Genomic DNA, 24,026 nt, shown 5'->3' with positions numbered 1-24,026 from the left:
CATCTGTCATGTTGACTTTCTCTCTCTAGTGCCACTGTAACAGAAAAAGCTTGGCATCTCTGCCTCTATACTCTATTTGTCTCATTTGCTGCTCTACCCTTTGGGCCAGAAATTTAAAAAAAAAAAAAAAAGGGAAAAGAGCTTCTCTCAGCCCTGCAACCCTAAATGTAGGATTGTTAATTATCAGATGTAATTTTTGTACTTATATTTCTGCAAATAGCCCCTTACCCAAAGCTTGCTTCCACAAAGAAGATAGGGACCTTGTGAAATATTTATAGGAACATCGTGACCAGACCTATGTGTACAAGAGTCAACTACCCAGAGACAGAGTTGCCCAGCTCTCCTTGGGCCCTCACTGGCACCCAATGTCTGCAGCCTTCAGTCAGCCTCCAGTCTGCTCCCCCTTTCCCTAGCATAAACGAAGCTCGAAATAAACCGAGTTAAGATGGTTCTTTAGGACATAAGTCTGTCATCTCAGTCTGCTGACTTACTGAATAAAGTTGCTTTCCTTGCCCCAACAGCAACAACACCTTGTCTCCTAACATATTGGCATGTTATGCTGTGAGTGGCACAAACTTGGACTCAGTAACACCATCACTCCAATTTTTTTTATTTCACTGGAATCAAACCTAGTCCCCATCCACAGTACCCCCTTCATGTCTACACTAGTCTCTAATTTTCCCCATTAAAATTCCACTATTATAATCACTCTGCGACATGTTCATTCAGGTACTTTGCCATTCTCCACCTTCACTGCACTTCCTTAGCAAAATACCAACTCCTTTTACTTGACTCTGCTGCTTCTTTCTTCATCCAGGCAGCTGACCCTGGTTGGAAACACACACACACACACACACACGCACGCACGCACACGCACAAACACACAATTCTCACTTGAAATTCATAATCACTAACCTCAAGTGAGTCTTCAATGCCATTCCTTCTCCCATTCTCCCAGGTTCTTTTTCATCTCCTTTCTCATTAAAGGATTTAAACCAGATCCAAAATCGCAACACTTTCACAGATATAAAATAAACACATGTCAAAGATTTATTTAACTCATTAAGGAAAGAACCAGTAAGACATTAAAATCAGTTCAAATAAGAATAGGACTTAAGAAATGAGGAATAAAATATTCTGCATTCCACACACCTTAATGTCTTAAATTAACAAAATTTTACTATCGCACTGTCTTTTTCAGCATGATTTTGCTATTTTAGGAAGTTCCTGTCTAGGAAGATAAAAGTTTCAAATAACTTTATTATTCTACCTGGAAATTCATTTAAATGTGTATCAACTTGTTTAACACATCGATCGATAGTATCAAACAATAGTTTACTCCCTTATCTCAAAATTCTTCAAGCCTCTTCAAAATTCAAGCTTCTTCACCTCAAAATTTTTACCTTCCTTTTTCCATCACTCCTAAACTGTTATCCTTACCCAGTCATAATTAAGCCCCTGAATTGCAAGGCCCATCTTACACAAGGCTCCAAGTTTTCACAAATATCCCACAAATAATTTTACCCTCCTCCCTTGGAAGACCATCTCCCTTGTTGTGCTGAAATTAAACATCACTTTGTCTTAGCGACAAATCATTTATGGGATATTCTGAGGGAGCCAGTATTTGACAAATTCTTATTCTCTACCAGACTAAAATAATCTGCATTTGCCATGAACAGGAATCGTTTGCAATGCTAGACAGAAAATATTTGCTCTATTAACATTATCTACAATCTACAGGGTTGCAAAGTAGCCTAAACCCTAGTCATTCAAAGAGAATCAAAGTAGTATATCCTTTTAGAACTAGATAATCCTCAGACTGTTAGGATTCCACTGGGAAGACACCCAGGAATCTCTTGTCCCATTTCCAAGTCTTTGACAATATTTCCTGACAATGCTTATGAAGTTTCTTTTAGGGCCCAGCTCCAGTGCTCTGGGGTTTTCAGCTAGGACGGCCAATTGAGGAACGGGCTGGTGTTTTCTAGGATGATGGAGGACACAGCAGCATAGGTTTGCTCTTTTCCTTGACTGACTTCACTTCTCCCAGATTCTAAAGGCACAGCCTCTGCAGATGCTGTGGGCACAACTGGTGTTCAAGGGCACTGTTAGGAGGTCCAGGGTGAGGGCACAGGTCACTCCCTCCCTTGCTCCTCACTAGTGGCTGTTTCCTAATTCAAGCTGGTGAGATTCTGTTTGCTCCAGGGACTTCTAGGCTCTCATCTTATCCAAGGCTATTCAGACTGAGGAAGGAGAGGAGCCAAAGAATTTGTTATCAAAAGTTACCAAAGCAGTTCCTTGAAGTCTGCTAAACTGGAACAGATCCCCTAGGGTTGTTTATTCAAATCATCATTGATGTTTACAAAGATATGCAAGTAAAGTTAAAAAAAAAACTTCTCATTAATAAAAATAGCATAAGTAAAGAAAGCAAAGAAGGTGACCATCAGTAGGCTTATGACACCCCGAAGCTCAAGAAAAAGAATTTCATCTAAAGGTTTCTGAATGCTTGTTCTAGGGCTAAAATGTAAAATAATAAGGAGATTGAGGGTTTTGAGGCTTGGAAACATGGGAAGGACTGTCCCAGGTTTTTCTTTTCACAGTTCTTTCTTTTATTTAAAATTTTTTAATGTTGAGGTATATACAATTAAATGCACAAATCTTAGTGTAAAGCTTGATGAATTTTGACATGTGTATACACTCATGTAACCCTCTCCCAGATCAGGATGTCTAACATGCTCATTTTTCCCCCTTCTCACTGTTCTTTCCAATTTAATTCTTCTGAAAAGCTGTCAAGTTGAAATGGTAAGGATACCATTCATTTGGTCATTCTCAGGGATAACTGAGAGAACTTTAATGTCAGGGGAAGGCTGAGATAGAGGCTTGGATGAATGGTAGAGACTCAATGAGAAGAAACATCTCAAATCCCTAGATACCTTTTCCCATAAACTATATTTTACCTTCTGGATCAAATCTTCCTTATTCAATCTCCCACTCAGAGTCAGCCCTCAGTCAATGGCCCCCTTGCAGTGCTTCTTAAAAATGTCTGATCCAACGCATGCTTTAAATATCCTTAATGTTGATCACTTAAAGGGTGTCAGATGATCAGCTATGGAGGTACTCTTTTCTGATAATATTCCTTTCTCTTAATTAAAAAAAAAAAAAAAGCAGTTACTGTGTGCTGACCTCCAATGAGTTCTGCACAGTGGTATAGAGGGCATGTCAGTGGGCAAAGGGTCTGTTTGTTTCTATGCAGAAGATCAAGGCCTAGCTTGGAAACCCAGAAAATGAACTAAGATACGATATGAGGAGGAGCTTCCTGCATCAGCACTCTCTGGAGGACTTGTGCCGGGGGATGATCATCAAAAAGCCTCCACAGGGATCCGGGCGATGCTGCGGTTGTGGCTGCGTCCACCCCACCGTTTCCTGGACTTGCCATAGGAATGAGGAGGGAGATGTCTAGGCTGGCATGTGCATACAGTGAGACAACGAATTTGACCGGATCTGTACTGTTGGAACTCAACCAGGAGTTGGGAGGGGTGCAAGTTGTAGCACTCCAAAATCTCATGACTATAGACTATCTATGGTTAAAAGAACATATGGGATGTGAACAGATCCCAGAAATGGGCTGCTTTAATTTGTCTGATGGTTCAAGTACAGTTGGACAATATCCATCATATCATAGATAAATTTTCACAAATGCCTAGGGTGCCTAAATGGTTTTCTTGGCTTCACTGGAGATGGATGGTAATTATAGATTTGCTTTGTTTATGTCACCGTATTCCTATTATGTTAATATGTGTGTGCAAATTAGTTAGTAGTTTAAAACCTATACATACTTAAGGTACTCTACAAGAAGATATGTCAAAGAAATAATCAATCCTCCCATGTTTCCTTCATATGCTACATCTATAGCTTTTCTTCTTCCTTCCTAATTACAACCCTTAAATAGAATTCGTGCCTCATATCGAATTTACCGAGTATCATAATTCCTCCAGGTGGTAAAGATACCTCGAGACAAGTGCTGGGCATAGAAGCCACAGGGCATAAATCTGCAAAGAAGTAAAAAGCTAACCTTTGCAAACAATATGGCTTCTCTCTCACTTACCAACTTTACATTTCCCTGTATGGCCCCGGAAGATGACTGGTTAGCCAGAGATGGGTAAGATTCCTCAAGGGAGGAACAACCTAAGACAGGCACAGTCGCAGGGGGGCCATCAGGTGAGAATTTGGGGATCAACAGAGGTGAGGCTCAGAACCTCACCCCCCCTGCTTTGAGAGAAATCTTCTGCATCCGTGGATGTCTTGCTGCCCTTGTCTAGCCTGTATTAATACTTAGTCCATAGGCACACACCTGATCATCTGATCATCTACATTTGCCCTCTTACAGCACTAAACTATGTTTTCTACCTTTATCTTCCATCTACCTACCACTTCAGCATTTTATTAAAAATAAAAATAATAATAATAATAGGAGAAATGTGGGATCAACATATAAATCAAGTACAAAAATCAAACAAATATTCATATTTGACCTGATTGTTTATAGGTCATAATGCATGATCAAAACTGAAAGTTTCTGTGATGAATGCCCTTGTACTGTTCACCATGTAAGAATTTATTCACTATGTAAGAATTCGTTCACCATGTAAGAACTTGTTCGTTATGCTTCAGAACATTGGAGACTGACGAGAATTAGGCTTGAGATGGATTAATGATTGTACAGTGAGCGTTGACCCCCCTATACTGAATTTTATTGTTGTTAACAACCATTTGATCAATAAATATGAGAGATGCCCTCTCAAAAAAAAAAAAAATGTCTGATCCTCCCTTTAATTCTGGACAAGAACATGTTATTTTTGTGGAAATAACACCTGGGAAATTTTGCTTTCCACTTTTAAAATTTAATCATTTACTAATTGTGCTAGTTTTTTAACAAAAAATAGAATAACATAAGAAGATATAGTATGTTTATGTCTTAAAGAAAAAATATATAGTAAGTAATTAGCATTTTTAAAATGTATAATCTATGATTTAAATGTTCCACTTTTAGACATTTAATCTACAGAATACAGTTATCTGAGAGGTGTGCACAAATATACCTGATTTATTAGATCCAGCTAATTTCGTTAATAATCAGTACAACTGTGAAATAGATATGGTCACTTTTTCTAAGGAAACTGACCTTTAAAGAGGTTTAATATACTGCCCAGTGACAAACAAGCTAATATGTTCTAAACATGGTCACTACACCTTAACCAGAGTCCATGTGACTTCAAAGCCTTTGTGTAGCTTGGGAAGGATAACAGTGCTGAGTAAGCGTAAGGGCATGGAATTGTGGCCAGGAGGACAGACCCCATTTAAGCTGTTGCAAACATTTTTGTATTACAAAACCTTTGCCATCATTATTAACCTTGTCATATGTAGTTTTGTACCTGTGGAGGCATATCCAAAAACTATTTCCTGTAAGTGTGATTGCTGAATCAAGGGATGAATGAATGCATAGGAATTTTGTTAAGAATTTCCAAGCTCCACAGACATTTTATCATACTGCGTATTCAAAAGCAGTGTATAAGAAGGCCTGTTTCCCCACATCATTGCCAACATGGTGTTAGTACTTCTAATTTTTGTCAATTTAGCAGGTAAGAAAGACTGTCTTGGCATAGTCTTAATTGAATTTTTCTTGTTAGAGTTAAGCATATTCTAATTGTCTTTGTCCTTTTTTTCCATCAGACTTTTGGTCATTTGTTCCCCCTACATTTTAGGGGCCCCATATATATCAGGAAAAAAAACAGTCTTATCTGTAATATAATTAGAAAACATTTCTTCCCATTTTGACGTTGACTTTTATATTTGCTTATAGTGTCTCTTTTGCCATAGATAAGAAGGAGGTATTTTTTGTATTGGAAGGTCACAGAGATATCTCTTTGGGAGAGACATAAACAGAAAGCTGAATGAAAGGAAGAAGTGAGTCACATAAAGATATAGGAAAAGAGTGTTTCAGATAACAAGGTGAACAAGTACCAAGGCCTGAGGAGAAACTGAATTTGATGTGGCTACAGAACAACAAGCAAGTCTCTGGGTCTTAAACTATTTATAAATAAATAGTTATATTAAATCAGTGCCTACAATGATTTTTTAAATGCATTTGAGTTTTTAAAATTATATTTGTTGAATTCGGTTAAACATTAGAATTAAAATAATTTTCCTTTGTATTATTGTTTACTCTTACTACTCTGTAGAAACAAAACTGGAGCATCATCATGTAATCTGCTTAAGTCTTAGGACAATTTTTTATTAGTTTTGAGGTGATGAGCTATAAATAGAGTTGGATGAGCTACTAATTAATAATAATTAGAACAATACAAATAAAGCTATCATTTGTAAAGCATTTATTATATGCCAAGACCATTATAAGATATATATCATATATTATGCATATTATATATATAAGCATATAGTTCCCATGTATATATTATGGAGAAAATGCAAGTGGATGCTGAGAAAAGTCCTATTTGGATGGTAGATTTCAGATAAGTTATCACATTTCCCCTATTTACTTTTTCTTGAAATGGTGGAGTATCAGAAGGTATTCAAATAATATAAGAAAGTGGAGTGAGTATTCCTGCAGATTTCTGAGAAAAAAAATCAAACATGGATTTGAGTACAGCATGTATTTAAATAAATTGGGACATAGATGTGAATAATGTGGATAATTGGAAGATGTAGAGGTGAGGATAGGGTGAATATTGGATAATTGATACATACAGAAAGGGATTAAGCTGAGATCGAGTTCGGAGCATTTACTTAGTTTCCTTGACAAGGTTTGAAAACATCTGTTTAGCCCCTTCCAAAATCTGCTTGGTCCTCACTCCGTAAATAATGGGATTGAGCATAGGTGGGATGACCACATAGAGATTGGCCAGTAGGATGTGGACATAGCGTGGGATGCGTCTCCCACCAAACCTGTAGGCAAAGACAGAAAAGAGGGCAGGGATGTAGAAGAGCAGGATGACACAGACGTGGGAGCCACATGTGCTCAGGGCCTTGGACCGGGCGTTTTGAGAGGGGAGGCGGAAGACAGCTTGGAGGATGTGAATGTAGGAAACAGCGATAAGGATGATGTCCAGGCCTGTGGAGAGCAGAGCAGCTGCCAGTCCATACCAGACATTGATGGAGATATTGGAACAGGACAGGTGGGCGATGCCCATGTGCTCACAGAACGTGTGTGCAATGATGTTGATCCGGCAGTAGTGCAGGCGCTTGAGGAGAAAGACGAGCGGAAACATGATGGTGAAGCTGCGGGTCAGGGTGGCAGCCGTGATCTTCCCAATGACCGTGCTCGTGAGGATGGTGGCATATCGCAGTGGGAGGCAGATGGCCACATAGCGGTCAAAGGCCATGGCCAGCAGGATTGCTGAGTCAGCCACGAAGAGGAAGTGGATGAAGAACATTTGGGTAAGGCAGCCATCAAAGGAAATGTGGCTAGAACCCAGCCAGAAGTTGGCCAGTGCTTTGGGCATTGTGGAAGTGGAGAGCAAGATGTCGGCACTGGCCAACATGGAGAGGAAGATATACATGGGCTCATTCAGGCTTGGCTGGGACAGGATGACACAAATTAAAATGCCATTGCCTGTCATGGCAACTACATACATGGTGCAGAAGGGGATGGAGAGCCAGATGTGTAGGTGCTCCAGTCCAGGGATGCCAGTGAGGAGGCAGCCTGCTGTGCGAGTGTCAGAACTGTTCAGAGCAGCTGTGCTGTTAGCAGATACAAGAGCCATGGTTTTTCTTCAGAGCCCTCACCTGTGCCATAGGAAAAAAACATAGCTTCAGACTTTGTATACACTAGCAGAGGTGTGGGTATACATAAAGGCTTGCAAACAACCACAGGTCTGTACATATTCACAGGTCCTACAACCATGTGGGCTCTGTACATAGGCATATTCTCATTACGCACAGGCTCTGCGCAAAGTGCATGGTTGTAGGCCCTACCCACAGCCGGGCTCTGTGTCCTTATTCAGAGGCTTTCTATACATCTGTAAGCCTTTAAGGTAACTACAGGATTCAAAAACATTGCCTGACTCTGTACAATGCAGGTTCTGAAGAATGTATGCACAGGTTCTGCAGAGAGCAGGAAAAGCTCGAACATCAGAAACAAGCCCTGTAATCTCTATGGGTTATGTGATCTGTCCTGAACTCCAGAGAAGCCCCAGGCTCTGCACACAAGGGCTGAAGTCCTGCACCAAAGAGCAACTGCCTTTGCTTGACAGACTGTGTGGGAGAGCAGGGTTGGGGGCAGTGGGCACTGTAGACTCCACCTCTCTCCTCTCAGTCACAGATGCTCTGACAAATATGGAGGTTGTGAAGGCAGCTACGGTATTTAGGAAGAACACAACATTGTGTAGAAAAAAAAATGGGTCAGAGATCTGCTCTGTCAGGTCATGTGATTTGGGACAAGTCACTATCCTCTGTGAGAAACAACTCTGGAACCTTCAAAATGAGCATAATTGTCATCCTGTTGGTGTATTAAATGAATTTTGTCTGTGGAAGCCTTACTAAACTCTGTGGTGCCTCCTCTGTCACCTTTCTGGCCCTTAAGTGAGGTGCTATCACCCAGAACAAGAAGGAAGTTGTGGAGCAATGCTTCTCCAGACCAATATCAATAGCACCTCCAGGGAACTCGCAAATTCTTGAACCCTACCACAGACCTAATGAAGCAGAGCCTCTGCAGTTGGAGGCAGCAGCCTGGCTTTTAGCAAGGCCACCAAGTGACTTTGTTTCACGTTAATGTTTGTCAACCCTGATGTAAGAATCTTATTACTCTCTTCCCTAGCTAGTCTTAAACGTCCATCACTTCTGACGGACTAACAACTTCTCAGTCCCAACTGGTCTCTGCAGCATTCTCCCTGAAGACGCTCAGGCTTCCACTGACTCTAAGCAGTGTCATCCTCAGCTCACGAAGTCACAGTGTAAATGGCACAACCACACACATGGTCTTTATACATTTTAGGGCACTGGACCCCTCAGTCCTATTTAATTATTATCACAGTGAATATACAATTTTACCACTGCCCAAATTCCATTCCTCTATTCAATGGAATGTTCCTGCTATGTAACTGAGGTTTTCAAACGATCAGGAGCCAAGTTAAATTATTATTTCAGTCCCGTGAATTTTTTACCTCTGCACCCATCCTCCTCTTGTTTCCTCCAGTCTTAGAGGAAGTGGTGTGAATGTGAATGTTTCTCCTGCGTTTCAATGATGCCTTCGTTATTAAAATTGTGACATATTTTACTTAGGTATAAAAATGCTCCCTTGAGTTACTTTAATTAATTGGTTGATTAAATTATTTATTTATTTAGTTCAAAGACAGTACAAATAAACATTTTTCATACTAGCTGTGAACAACTGGAAAATTAAAAAGTTCTATTTATAATACAAACATAAGAACATACAAAATGTATGTTGAAAACATAGCATACTTAAAAAATAAACTTAAATATGTAAAGCCTCTGCATTAAGAATTACAAACTATTGTTGAAAGAGATTTTTAAAAACAAATAAATGGAGATGTATATCATTATAAAAATTAGAGGACCCAGTTAAAATGCCAGTTTTCTAAAAATAAATCTATATTTTATTTTTGCAATTTAAGTTTTCAATTTTATTGCCCACTTACCAAGGCCTTCCAACTGGTCTTTTAGCCTTCAGTTCTTTAAGTCTCTAAACCAGCATCTACATATAAATTATATTTCCAAGAGATAATTTTGAGCTCAGTACTTATTTGATTACAGATAATTTCTCACTGCCTGAAAGATTCACACAAACATATTTCCTTCCTTCTCTACTAAAACTGGACAAAGTGCATGTCTCTGAATCTGCTCTTCTTTCTCTGTGGTCACTTACATACTCCACTTCCTCGACCTCCATCCTCCCCTTTAACCTAGCCAGCTTACATTTCTCATTCAGGAAGCCTTTCCTCTTGCTCCAAGGCTGGGCTATGTGCTTCCTCTGCACTCCTATACCCCCTGCAATTACCTCTCTCTCTCTCCAGCACTTACCACACTGAAATATTTTCAGCCCTGGTGTATTGTGAGCTCTCCGAGGGTCAGAACTGTGTCTCATTCACTGGTGTCTGGGGGAGCTGACACCCAGTGAATGTTAAAACAATGACAGAATAGGAAGGTTCCCTCTCACTCAATTATGTAAGGTTATGCCGTCAAGGGCATACACTCATACCACACCAATCGTGGGTTTATAACCAGATCTCACATCCTCCTCGGGTCTGTAGTCTGTGCGATCCGTGCACTCATTCCAGATCTTGTGTGATCATCTTCCACTATGTGCTCCCACCTGTCAGTCACCTGACACCTGTGTCAACTCCTCTTCCCTAGCTTCAGCGCCCCTCTGACATAGTCAGCCTCCAAGGCAGCCTTTGCTCACAGTTTCTCCCATTCATTCATCCATGTGACTTCTGTTTTCACTCTAGTTCAGGTACCTATTGATGTTAGGGGATGCCACATCCCCTAACTAGTGAGCATCCCCAAGTGCTCCACTTGAAGTTTTCTCTCTGGCAGCCCGTTTTCAGACCTTCCACTCCTATGCCCGATTCTCTTGTCCTCTATTTGCTGCTTTTCATATCTTTGGAGAAAATACCAGAAAAAGTATTCCTTCTATTCCAGTGAATTCCCATCTCCACCTGATTTTGGATCCTTTGCCTGACTGCTACGTCTAGGAACTTTATCCTTTGCACGTGGCCTCCCAAGTGCAGTAGAGTACTTTTGCTTCCATCATTCCTCAGTATCTGAGGATACAGCCTACGTGTCATTTAGTAATCTTGTATCCTCCTTAGGAGCGAGGATCACTTACTCGTCAATCTCCCATCCTCAACTGTGAAGTGACCCCCCCCAAACTGCCCTGCCTTCCCCTCCCCAGAACAGTGCCCTGCAGCCACCCCAGCTGATTCTTCCCTTTCGCCCTTGGCTCCTCTCCGGCACTGCTGCAGAGCTGTCTGCTTATCTGGTACCCATTCCTCATCCATTCCTCCATATTTCCTCCCCATCCTGAAAATAACATACCCAAACTTACCTCCCTTATGTCACCTTCTCAGACTCAGTTGCTCAATTCAGTGTGTCATACACAGCACAGGCTTCCTTAGTAGAGAGTTGAATCTCAGGCCTTGTCTCCCGTGGTGTTTATCCCTGCCTCTCCTTTGGGAGCAGGGATTCTCCTCCTTCCGTGTATCCTCCCCTTCCTTAGGACCAGGCCCCTCCCCCACCACTTGGGCCGATATGACTCTGTTTAACACAAGGATCTAAGGCACATGGGGATATGCTTTGGCCTAGAGTCAAAGAGAAGAAGTCTATCGACAGACACTCTGAGCATCTTAAGGGATGGTCAGCACCAGCCCAGAGGCTCTTAGCCTAAGAGTTTTCACTGAACTTGATTTTGCATTTCCCTTTCCAGTGTTAGCCCTTTTCCATGACTTCAATCCCATTCTTCTTTCTTCATGTCATCCTATTGTCCTTTCTAAAGCATTGTCCTCTTGGGCTTCTTTCATTCATCATCTACTTAGTGTCTATTTTCAAGTCTGTTTTTTTTTTTTTACCTTAGTGATCTTTCTTCACCACTTCACAGCCCCTTAACATTGAAGGCATTCGTATATCATCCTAAAGGAAAGGATGGTTAGGGACCTTTGTCCCTGTCTTGTTCATTCAAAAATTTGACAAGCCATGATTGATCCCTTCTTTGGATAAGTATTTCAGGTCAATGGGTAAGGGAATCATGCGCCTTTACCGTGAGCAGCGATCAGTAAGTGGTGATATAGCAGTGGGAATCCAGAGGCCAGAGAGTCATTTTGCTGGTATAGTTCATAACAGAGCATTGAATTGCAGTGGGGACTGAAAAGAACGTGTTCGCAGCTGATTAAGCCAGTGAATGTGAAAAGAATTCACAGATGAAATAAATGGTGATGGTAATGCTTTGGAGAATTTGGATGGGAGGATCAGATGGAAATTAGAATACCTGAACCAGCGCAGAAATATTAAGTAGCACTCGGGAGATAATTTTTCTCAGGTTCTTCCAAAATTAAAATGACTCCTCTTTTTGGGCCAGGCTTTACTTAATTTCTGTCAACTGAGGTATAATTCACATCCCATGTAATTCACCTTTTTAAAGGATACAATTTAGTGGCTTTTAGTATATTCACAAAGTTGTTCAATCATCATCACTAATTTCAGGACATTTTCTATACTCCCAAAAGAACCACCCTGCCCACTGTAGTTACAACCCATTCCTTCTTCCTGTCAGCTCTGGAAACCACTAACCTATTTCAAATACATTTACTTGTTCTGGACATATCACATAAATGAAATCATACAATATGTGGTCTTTTGGGCCTGGCTTTCACTTAGCATACCGTTTTTAAATTCATCTAAGTTGTAGCATGTGTCAATGCTTCACTTCTTTGTGTGGCCAAGTAATATTTCATTGTCTGGATATAACTCATTTTGTTTATCCATTTGACCACTGATGGGTTATTTGCATCTTTAGGGTATTATAAGTAGTGCTGTTGTGAAAAGTTATGTATACATTTCTCTGTGAATATATGTTTATGTTTCATTTCTCAGTTATATACCTTCAAGTGGAATCACTGGGTCATACGGTGACCTTGTAGTTAATTGTTTGAGGGACTGCTAGACTGTTTTCCAAAATGGCTACACCTATTGACATTCCCACCAGCACTGTATGAAGATTTCCATTTTTCTGCCTCCTCTTCAACATTTCTTGTTTTCTGAATCACTTGCGTCTGTTCTCAATGAAATTTAAGTTCTTTCAATGGGATGGACTCTTACAAGATTTAGCAGAAAGAAGTCAGAAGTCAGGATTTCCTGTCTCCTTTTATTTTTCAAAAAAACGTCAAGGAAGTTTCTTGCTTATTTCTTCACTTATTTGTCTATCTTCAGCACCCCTCCAGTATGGCTGGTATGTGGATGTTACAGCCATCTGTGGTGGTGTCACTGGTGACTCCTTGTGATCCCTAGATTGTAGGTTATAAGGATTTCTTCAGCAGCCTTTGGGGATTTGAGAATCACCTGTGATAATGCTAGTGGCACAAGTGTCAGCTTCTTGATTATGGTATTTTTTTAAGGTATGACCTCAGATATAGTAACTCTCCTCGTGGAATATTATTCTGGCAGACATGGCTTCTTTCTTGGAACCTGTCCTTTCAACTCTTTCAATAATTTTTTAAAAATTAGCATCAAATTATTCTCTAGAGTTTCTATACTAACTGTCAGTGATATGAGGTTGTAATTGTCAGTACTGCCTTTTTGAATAAGCCCAGTGTCCCTTTTTTTCTTTTAGTATGAACCTTTTATGAACATATCTAAACACTGTTCATTCAGTAATATTTGTTATTGACTGCTTACAAGGGATAACCAAAATCAGATAAAGTCATTGCTGTCATAGAAATCACATTCCATTGGAAAGAGACAGATAATAATAAGTAAACAAGTAAATGAATTCATAATATGACATCTTGTGAAAAGTTATATGAAGAAAAATAAAGTTAAGGAAAAGGGATTGAAAATGATGGGGGCAACAGGTAGTTGTTATTTCAGATAGGTTCATCAGGAGTGATATTTTATCAGACACCTGAATAAAATGAAGGAACCAAACATTCAGAATTCTGGTTGCAGATCTCTAGCAGAGGGACAGTTAAGACCAAGAGCCTAGAGAGGTGAGCTTCCTTGTTGTATTTGAGGAATGGAATAGGAAGTAACATACTGTGGCTAGAGAATCACTGGAAGCAAAAGGTAGGGGAAGCGGTCACATCATTTAGGGCCTTGAAAATCATCTATGATAGATTGTTTATTTTATTCTTAGTGAGCCAGAAAAACAGAGTAAGAGGTTTTTAAAAACGTTTTACTTTGAAATAATTGTAAATTCACAGAAGTTTACCAAGAAGTGTGCTAGGAAGTCTCATGCACCATTTTCCAGCCTCTTCTAGTGTTGTTCTCTTAAATATATATTATACAATGTTAAAACCAAGAAATTGACATTGGTATAATCCAGAGAGCTCATTCCAATTTGACCATTTGTATATGCACTCATTTGTGTCATTTTACTCCTTCACAGCCACAATTACTGCCTCCCTCCTAATCCTTGATAACCACTAACCTATGCTCCATCTCTATAGTTTTACCAATGTTTCATAAGTGGAATTATGCAATATGTATTCTTTTGAGGATGTTTTTTTTCACTCAACGTAATTTCTTTGCGCTCCATCCAAGTTGTTGAGTATATCTGTTAGGCAGAAAGATAGAAATGAGTGGGATGGAAAGGAGAAAGGGGCCCCCAAAGATGACTCAGGGAGTTGATCAAATAGAACCAGAAAGCCAGAAATGACTCAAAGAATTAATCAGATGAAGTCACAGGGTCCAAGAGTGACTCAGGAAATGACCAGTCTCCCCAGATAAGAGACATGAGAGGCACAGGCACAGCATAGTTCCTTTCCCCATTTCACTAATCAGACGAAGCCCAGAGAGCTGACAGATGTCAATCAAGGACCTCTCTGCCCTGCCAAAAACCACCTAAAAGAAGCCTCAGAATGAGCATCCATGCCTGCCTGTCTCACCTTAGGCAGGTCCGCTCTGTGACTCTATGCAGGGTGTATTAAAACTTACTTTGCTTTCTTGACTTCGGTTTCTTGTCTCACTATATCTGACTTCCCTGCGACACCAAGCCGAGTCCTTTCCTTCCCAACATATCCACAGTTAGTTTCTGTTTATTGCCAAGTGATATTCCATGTAGAAATATACTACAGTTTGTTTAACCATTCACTCGTTAAAGGGCATTTGTGCAATTTCCCATTTTTGGCTATTAAGGATAAAGCTTTATGAACATCAATGAACAAGCTCAGGCATAAAAATATCCTTATTTTTCTGGGATAAATGCCTCAAAGTGCAATTCTTGGGTCATGTTGTAAGTCTATTTTTAGTTTTAAAAAATACTGCCAAACTATTTTCCATAACAGTCATCAGAAAGATTTTGGATTGAGAAATCATATGTTATGACTTACATGTTTTAGACACATTGCTGGCATTTACATGGTATGTAAACTGAAAAGAAACCATTTAAGAAGCTATTACAATATTGTGAGTTGATATTGTAATATCAAGAGATATGACCATGCGGACTTGGGAGGGGGAATTAGATATTTTGAAAATAGTCAGATTTTGAATGCATTTTGATAGTTGAGCTAGCAGGATTTAATTTGATGATTATACACATGATACAAGGGAAAGAATCAAGGATAATTTCAAGCTTATTGGTTTGAATAACTGAAATAATGGAATTGTTATTTACAGTGATAGAGATGATTCAAGGAGAAGTAAAAGTCTAATTTTGGACATGTTTAACTTGAAATGCCTATCTGGCATCCAAGTAGATATACTGAGAAAGCAGTTAGATTTATAAATCTGGAAGATAAATGTAGGAATCGTGAGTAAATAAATGTTATTTAAAATACACACAACTGTTTCAGGTAATCTAGGTAGCAAAATTAGAGAGAGAAGAGAGCTGAAGATAGAGTACTGGGATAATCTTAAGATTTAGAAAAATAAAGGACCTAGAAAAGGAAACAATAAAGGAATAGCCAATGAGGTAGAAAAAGAGATAGGAGAAAATACAAAAGTCCAGACATGAGGAGAGAAAACAGTCAGTGGAAGAATTCATAATTTTCAAATGCTGCTGATGTGTTGAGTAAGTTGAAGACTGAGGACTGCCCGTCGAAGTAGGCGTTACGGAGGTCACTGGGAACCAGGATGAGGGCAATTTCAGTGGATGGTAGAGACTGGAAAATGCTCAAGAGAGAATGGGAAGAGAGAACTGGAAACTGTAAGGAGGGGAGTATTTTTTCTTGTACTTTTAGGAATTATTGTAAAAGAAGATAAATGCCAAATAAAAAGAAGTTATCTTCTATCCTGTTACTATAATAATCTCTTATCTTAAATAGCTTTTTGGTATGGAAAACTTATAAAGACTACTGAGATTTCCTGCAATTAATAATAAGGCATTATTAATATCTTACATTAGTATGGTACATTTGTTATAATCAATGAAGGAATACTGATACATTATTATTAAGGTAAACATATATTAACTAACATCCATTTCTGATATAATTTATATCAAGATTTATTTCTGTTTACAGTATATTTTCAGTAGAAATACTAGTGTATAATTTTTAAAGTTTATGCAATTTTTAAAGTAATTTGCTATGTTAAACCACATAATACATATATATTTTTATTACATAAATTAGCTAGTAGTAATAAACATCTTTTAAGCATTTACTATATGCTTTGAAGGTTCAGGAAATAACCAATGTTTTTTAGGAAGAGCCATAACTTAATACTACTTATTCTGATAAAGCATTCTAGAATGGTATATATCTGCTCCATTTTCAACAAATCACTTCATAATTTAAATTTATTTGTTGCAAAGAATCATAATTTTGGTGGGCTAAATAAAGAGGACAGACAATAGTAAAGCTAGTTTCTATTTCCAGGGACTCAGTGTTTCTTAGGGATATTTTTATTTTGCTAACCTTCAAAATAAAGTAGTCAGTTGTTTTACCAGTGAATGGCTTTATTTGGGAATAGCAGAGAATTGCAAATTCAAGACAAACAAGCTGTGGCAAAATCCCAAGCATGTGGGGAGAACAAAGGAGAGAGTGCTAGAAGAAAAAGGGAGAACTGGGGAACTGTTCTAAGCAAAAAGTCCACTGGAAGAAAACTGGGAGTCCCATATTCATGGATGCTCTTTGGCTGAGTTGCAACAGTCTCTCATTGGCTTGGCTGTTGCCAGGCTGTTGCTGGGGGTGGCAAAAAAATTATTCTCTCTTACTACTGGGGAGACAAAGTGGCCAAAATAGTATGAGTTGTAAGATGTCTCTCTTCCTTCCTCTGGGGTCTGCAACTAACCGGGAGTGGTGCGCATGAGGACTCCCCCTGCAGGCTTCCTGATGCCATGTCAGTAAGGTTTCCTTCAATCAGTTTTCACAGTGTCATCTGTTTTTATGCTCAGTGTATGATGTATTTATTTTATATTCCCAAATTGTCTATGTCAAAAACTGAAAAGTTTGAAGTTTTATTCTATGTGCAAGCTAATGAGTAAGCCTATTGTAGTTTCATGGAAGCTGGCAGGAGACAAAACCCTGCTGGGTCATAGACAAAGGACACTTCGGTGCCTGCAGCAATGGCAGATTTCTCCAGTTATAACTACAGTAATGTCTTTTTCTATCTCAGATTTCCATCCAGGAAAACTACGTTTAGTCCTAACGCCTCCTGAAATGCAACAGTTTAGTTTTTAAATGTTCTCTCTTCATTACTGTTTTACTTTAATTTTTAAAATGGACTTCTTTGTGTATGTTGTGTTTTTACTTTAAAATGTTAATTTTTTACATTGTGGAATGGATGCAGTTCGTGTTTTGTGTTCTCAATTTGATATTCTGCCCTAGTGTTTGTGGGTAAAATTGCAATATTTCCAGAATCTCTGGCCTGGCCTTAGTGCATTTCCATATCAATAGGTATCCCAAGGGGTGGAGAGAAGTAGCTTATCTCCATATCAATAGGTAATTACAAGAAGGAGCAAGGGCATATCTGGACCAGAGAGGGTGAGTGGGGTCCCTTCTGGCAGCCGGGTCACAAGAGACATGGGCAAGCAGAAGTGGACGACTGCTTGTAAACAATAAATGGGTTTCTCCTACTTTATTTCTCCTTTGACTGATTTTGGTTTCAAAGGCATTTTACCCCAGGAAGGGAAGGTGTATTCCCCGCAGCGTTACAGCTTTCCAACTCTGCCTTGCTGCAATGAGAGAAAGTCAATTTCAAGTAAGCAGCTGAGAGATCTGCAAGAAAGAACTCACTGACACGGCCAATCAAAACAACATATTTTTAGGGAAGCAAAAAGTTACTTTACCCATTTAATGTTTCACTATTGATATACGACAACCTTTAATACTTTGGCCTGTTATTCCTTGAGATACTTTGTATTTGATATTTATATCTGATTTAGTAAAATGGAAAGCATAGTTAGCACAACAAAATTAAAATGTATTTTCAGCTCTTTCTGCAAAATGTAAAACTTATTCTTCATTATATATTTGTTACAGTTGTTATAAGGACAATTCAAGTGTGAAAGTTCTCTGTAAGATGCTAAGATCTATGGTAGTTCTTTTTTGGCATTCAGTTCTGTAACCCAGCTCCCCCATCAGAATCAATAAAACTAACAGAACCAATAAAATGAAAAGAGAATATGGGAAGTGAATGAAAAAGCGTCAAGAAGGTTTCTGCCATAAGCAGCTGGATGTTAATGATACATCTCCAGCCACAGGGCAAACATTCAGTAAGTATACAATGACGTACGGGGAGTGTGGCGTATGTACAATACTGGCTCTTCTTGCTCATCAGTCACTGAGTTTCTTCAGTCCAAGAAGTATCTCAACACAGTCACAAGTAGACACCAGACAGCCCCATTCAATGGAATAGAAGGTGATACAAAAATCCAAAAAACCTCACCTGATGGGGAGCTGGGTTACGGAACTGAATGCATCAGAATTTGGAGGGAATTGAAAGCTTGATGTTTGTATCTGTCCTACACCATATCATCTGGAACTCATCAGCATCCCTAACTAATCAAAGGTCTTTTCTCTGAACAGTCACACAAACATCTTCTGAGATCCAGAATTTAAAGGGTCATCATCACTATCCTTCCAAGTCAGAACGTGGACCCTAGCTACTTTAATTCATTTATTCTTTCAAAAAGACACTTGTGAGGGTCTATAAATGACTCATCTACATAGGCTATACCCTTAAAAAATCCCAGCACTTCCAGGTTTCTCCCTGTCTAAAACCTTGAATCATATCCTATTGGTATATGATGCCATTTCTAGACCAGGAAAACATTAATGTGAGCATTTACAGACTAATAGTATTGACTGGGGACTGGAGGCTCTGGAGTCCCCCTAGATTTTAGAGTCTTCACTTTTCAGTCTCTCCATTCCCTGAGAAAACCAATGAGAAATAAAAGGTTACTCTACTAAGGGTTGTCTGTTTTTCCTAGCTGGAATTAAGCTGCTTTGTCCCCATGCCTTACCTTCTTATCTGCGTACCATTCCCTTCTTTCTTTTTATATATATGTCCTCCCCAATTGTGTTGTGTTACCACACATATATCTCTGTTTGCATCTTGGAACCATCCTCTTTAAGTCCTATACTGGCTTTCTAAACTAACACCAACATCAAAATAAGGTGCCTGTGAGTATTTTCTGAGAGTGGTAATGGTGGCAGAAGTCTTGGGGAGGCAGAATGGGAAAGATAATAGACAGTATAGTCCTTGTGGTAGGCAGAATAATGTATGACCCCTCAAAAATATGCACATCCTAAACTCTGGAAGCTTTGCATATGTTATTTATATGTCAAAGGAGATATAATTATTTTTGAACTATCTGAAACTGTTATTATCTGTTAATAACTTACTATGTGAAGAGACAATAAGTCAGAGAAATATATATACACACACACACACATATATATCATGAGACATGTAGACATGAATATTTGTATATATATGTATGAATTGAAGAATGTAGATTTGCTAATTCACATATGGTCCCTGTTATTTCTTTGAATGGATATCTCAGTGAAGATATTACTGAGACTCACACCGTAGGATATTCAATACTTACACCTTTGAGAAATATCAGACTGAATTATGTGGTGAAGACAAGACAATCCTGGAACTTTACTTTACAATAAAGGACCAATATGCCCCTAGGTCATGGATCTAGTAGGACATGGTCTCAAAACAGTAACAATATAGTTACGGCAATGTCTATAGATAGGGAATGACTGGTTTAACTGAGGTCTCTTTGGCAACCTTCGGGAAATGCTGGAGAGGTATGGCAAGAGGTAGGCTTTGTTTTACCTAGCGTTTGTTACATGATGGAAGGAAAGGGATCTTGGCTCTTAAAAAGGCAAAGGGAATTCATGGATGGTCAGTCTCAGGAATCAAAAACTGTATTTTGTCCTCAGGGAATGACAGTCACCATGATGGCCACACTGAATGTGACAAGTGTCAATCTGGGCTCCTTCATTTTGGTGGGGATCCCAGGGCTGGAGCAGTTCCACGTGTGGCTTGGGATCCCTTTCTGCGCTATCTACCTCGTGGGCCTTGCAGGTAATGGCATCCTTCTCTACCTCATCACTACAGACCGCAGCCTCCATGAACCCATGTTTTTCTTCCTCTCAATGCTGGCCTCTGCAGACCTCATATTATGCACCACGTGTGTCCCCAAAGCACTTGGCATATTCTGGTTGAAAGCTCAGGAAATCACACTTCCTGGCTGCCTCATTCAGTTGTTCTTTGTGCACTTCAGCTTTTTTCTGGACTCAGCTATCTTGCTGGGCATGGCATTCGATCGTTACATGGCCATTTGCTCCCCTTTGAGATACACAAGCATCTTGACACCCAGGACAATTGTCAAGATCATCGTGGGCATTGTTGGTCGGAGCTTTAGTGTAATTTTGCCTGTTGTTTTCCTGGTGAAGCGTTTGCCTTTCTGCAGGACGCATATTGTCCCTCACACATACTGTGAGCATATAGGGCTGGCCCGCCTTGCCTGTGCTGATATCTCCATCAATATCTGGTATGGCTTTGCTGTGCCTCTAATGACTGTTTTCTCAGACCTGATCCTCATTGGTGTTTCCTACACCCTCATCCTTCATGCTGTTTTCCACCTTCCCTCCAGAGATGCCCGCCAGAAAGCCCTCAGCACTTGTGGGTCCCATGTCTGCGTCATTCTCATATTCTACATACCAGCCATGTTCTCTGTCCTTTGTCATCGCTTTGGCCACAATATCTCTCTCACCTTTCACATCATGTCAGCCAACCTCTATGTGGCAATCCCTCCTGCACTCAATCCCATCATTTATGGTGTCAAAACAAAGCAGATCAGGGACAAGGCCATCCTTCTATTCTTTCATAAAGGGGTACAGTGACCTGGGGTTCAGAACATGGAGAGAAAGAGTGTGGGGAGTCAGATAATCATATTGATTTGATAGAATTACTTTTGTTAGTAGAGGGAAGCCTTCCAATAATGGATCCAATTTCTATGAATTTCAAGACCTCAGTTCTGCTGGAAAAAATCATTGGTAGAATTAGGAGAGGGGTAAGGATTTTTCAAGTCCCAAGGACATGATAGGCATCAGATGGAAGTGTCCTAAATGTCTACAAACAGAAACAGAAAAGCACACATTTTACTCTTTCTTTGGTCTTTTTGTTTCAATTTCTTGCTTTAAAAATATAGAAAAACTAGTACTTAATTCATAGACTTCTTGTGAGGTTAAGTTTGTTTAGCACAAAGTAAGCTTATAAATTTAATAACTATTCATAAATTCAATAGAAAATTCCCAAGTCTAAAGTTCTGCTTCCAATTCTTTCTATGTCCTTCATGACTATTTGATAACTCCTCTTGACTAGCCCACTGAAACTTCAAAATCGACATGAAGCAAAAATATTACCCATTTTCTCCTCTTCCTTTCCTCACAATACATTTTCTTGGATTCTTCATCCTACTAAATGGTATGGAATTTAACCAGTTTCTCTTGCCCAAACCACTGTTCTTATCTCATTTGTTTCATTTACTTATTTAACAATCTATTTACTATTGATTATATCTTCTGAATATCCTTTAAATTCATTCATGTTTCACATTAAAACATGATCACCATTCTATTTCTGTCTGGGAGTTTTTTAGCAGCCTCATATAGGAATCTGCTGCCTCCAGGTTTTTCACTCTCCCATCCATTTTTTACTCATAGAAACCAGTTTTAGTAAACTCCAACTAGATTATGCCAATCCTCTACTTAAAATAATTCAATAGTTATTCATTTTGTGTGGAATAAAACCCAAATACCTTAATATAGCTTTAAAGCCTTTTCTGGCATTGTTGGTGCTAACCAATTTCTGTTGGTGTCCACTGACCTAACTCTTCTTTTCCTCCCACCTGTTCACTCACACCCTCTTCAGGCTACAGTCACCCTGTCCTTCTTTTGGTTTCTCAAACTATGTGCTTTTCCTTCTGGACTTTCACACAGGCTATTCCCTCTGGAATCTGTAGCTTAGCTTGAACTTGGGTAGCAATGAGAATGAAGGAGAATGATTTGTTAATCCCTTTTCATTGTTCTATTTTACACCCATTAGGATAACTATATTTTTTTCTAAAAAATGGTAAATAGCAAGTGTTGGTGAGAATGTGGAGAAATTGGGCCCTTGAGACATTGCTAGTGGGAATATAAAACAGTGTATCCTCTATGTGAAACCATTTGGCAGGTCCTCAAAAATTAAATATTAAAACATCAAAAATAAATTAAAAATTAAAAGCTTGTAATAAAAAAATAAAAAACTAAATATATTAAATTACCAGTGACCCAGCAGTGCTATGCCTAGGTATGTACAAAGGAGAACTGAAAGCAGGTGTTCAATCCAAAACTTTCAAATGAAGGTTTGTAATAGCATTATTTATAATAGTCAAATGGAGAGAACTCACATTAAATGTATGTACATGGGCAAAGCCTCCGCCAAAACGTCCTTGTTTGACATGTAGATTATTTCTAACTGAAAATAATCAAGGCCCAAAAGACTCAGGAAGAAACTTTGACCTTCCCGCTGACTGCCTAAAATACTTTACACACAGGACCTGCTCCAGGAAAGGAGTCATCTCCATAGATAACTCCATTATAATACGGACTAGGCGTAGTAGGCAGGGAGGAACCTAGAAAGGCCTGTTTGTTAAAATTCCTCTTTGTGTCCTGCTGTTTCTGTGTGGCCAGGCAAATGTTTGCTTACTAAACATTTACTCATTTTCATCACACTGTGAACCACTTTCCTTCCCTTTGAGGTCCCAGACTCCACCCCTTCATGGTTCAGGATGACGTATATACACTCTTTATGCCTGACTGTCTTGGGAATCTCATGTCTGTGTGGATACCTGTAGAGATGAAATTAAATTTGATTTTTTATTATTAATCTGTCTCATATCAATTTAATTCTTAGACCAGCCAGACAACCTGAAAGGGTAAAGTTTTTCTTCCTCAACAGTATCAATTTACGAATGGATAAAACAAATGTATGAAATCTAAACAGTGGAATAATTTTCAGCCATAAAAAGGAATGAAGTTCTGACACATGATGCAACATGGATGACCTGGAAAACATTATACTAAGTGAAAGAAGCCAGATATTGATGGCTGACATCTTGTATGGTTCCATTTATGTCCAAAGTCCATAACAGTCAAATCCATAAAGACAGGAAGTCGATCAGTATTTGCCAGATGACTGGGGAAAGATGAAATAAAGAGTGACTACTTAGTGAGTATGTGGTTTCTTTTTGGGGTGATGGTGATGAAAATGTTCCGGAATTAGATGGTGGTAATAGTTGCACAACATTCTATACGTACTAAAAGCCACTAATAGTGTAAAATGGTTAAAATGTTGAATTTTATTTTATGCAAAATCTTATCTTAATAAAAAGTTAAATAGTAAGCTCAGTATCATACAAATAATATACAATGCACATACATCTAATAAGCCTGATTTCAAGTATTTGTTCTCACCTATTCACTGTCCACCTCCCAGTGAGGCAGGATTTCTCAGTCACATTTTTCCTGAGTTAAACCAAAGCCACAGGTTTCAAGTTCATTCTAATTCCAGTGTGTCAAGCCCAAGAAGAGCTACAGTTAGTCGTGTGCTAGAGACTGTGTGTACTGGTTTGTAAGAGTCAAGTGTTAGATTTTCAGGAATTCTGTGAGTGGGTCAGCATCATATTGGTAAGTTTGAAATTAGCCATAGTAGGAGTGTCTACACCTTGGGATTCAGCAAATCTACAAATCAAACCCCCAAAAGCCAGTTTTCAAACTTCAGTACAATCTTCCAGTATAAATGCTCTTCTACTTTCATAGTTCTTA

General features: G+C 39.1%; 2 protein-coding genes across 3 annotated transcripts in view; one reads left to right on the top strand and one right to left on the bottom strand.

Moving 5' to 3' along the window:
- Nucleotides 1–5,031: 5,031 nt before the first annotated feature.
- The window catches only part of LOC108385358 (olfactory receptor 52B6), a 122,891-nt gene continuing 103,896 nt past the window's right edge, over nucleotides 5,032–24,026 (bottom strand). For both annotated transcript variants that reach the window (XM_037000985.2, XM_037000984.2), the window contains one exon: nucleotides 5,032–7,800. In XM_037000985.2, the coding sequence (XP_036856880.1) occupies nucleotides 6,798–7,778 (981 nt within the window). In that variant the 5' untranslated portion in view covers nucleotides 7,779–7,800 and the 3' untranslated portion in view covers nucleotides 5,032–6,797. The remainder of the gene's footprint in view (nucleotides 7,801–24,026) is intronic.
- Nucleotides 20,109–21,059, top strand: LOC108385357 (olfactory receptor 52H1-like). The gene has a single exon (XM_017642751.3). It carries the CDS (start codon nucleotides 20,109–20,111, stop codon nucleotides 21,057–21,059), a length of 951 nt encoding a protein of 316 aa, XP_017498240.3.

Source organism: Manis javanica, chromosome 11 (assembly GCF_040802235.1).
Source record: "Manis javanica isolate MJ-LG chromosome 11, MJ_LKY, whole genome shotgun sequence".
In the NCBI taxonomy this organism is placed as follows: domain Eukaryota; kingdom Metazoa; phylum Chordata; class Mammalia; order Pholidota; family Manidae; genus Manis; species Manis javanica.
The sequence above is the reverse complement of the archived record's forward strand: the minus strand, read 5'-3'. Positions and strand labels throughout refer to the sequence as shown.

Coding starts and splice junctions, on each gene's coding strand:
- LOC108385357 (XM_017642751.3), top strand. CDS start 20,109: ATGATGGCCACACTGAATGTGACAAGTGTCAATCTGGGCTCCTTCATT.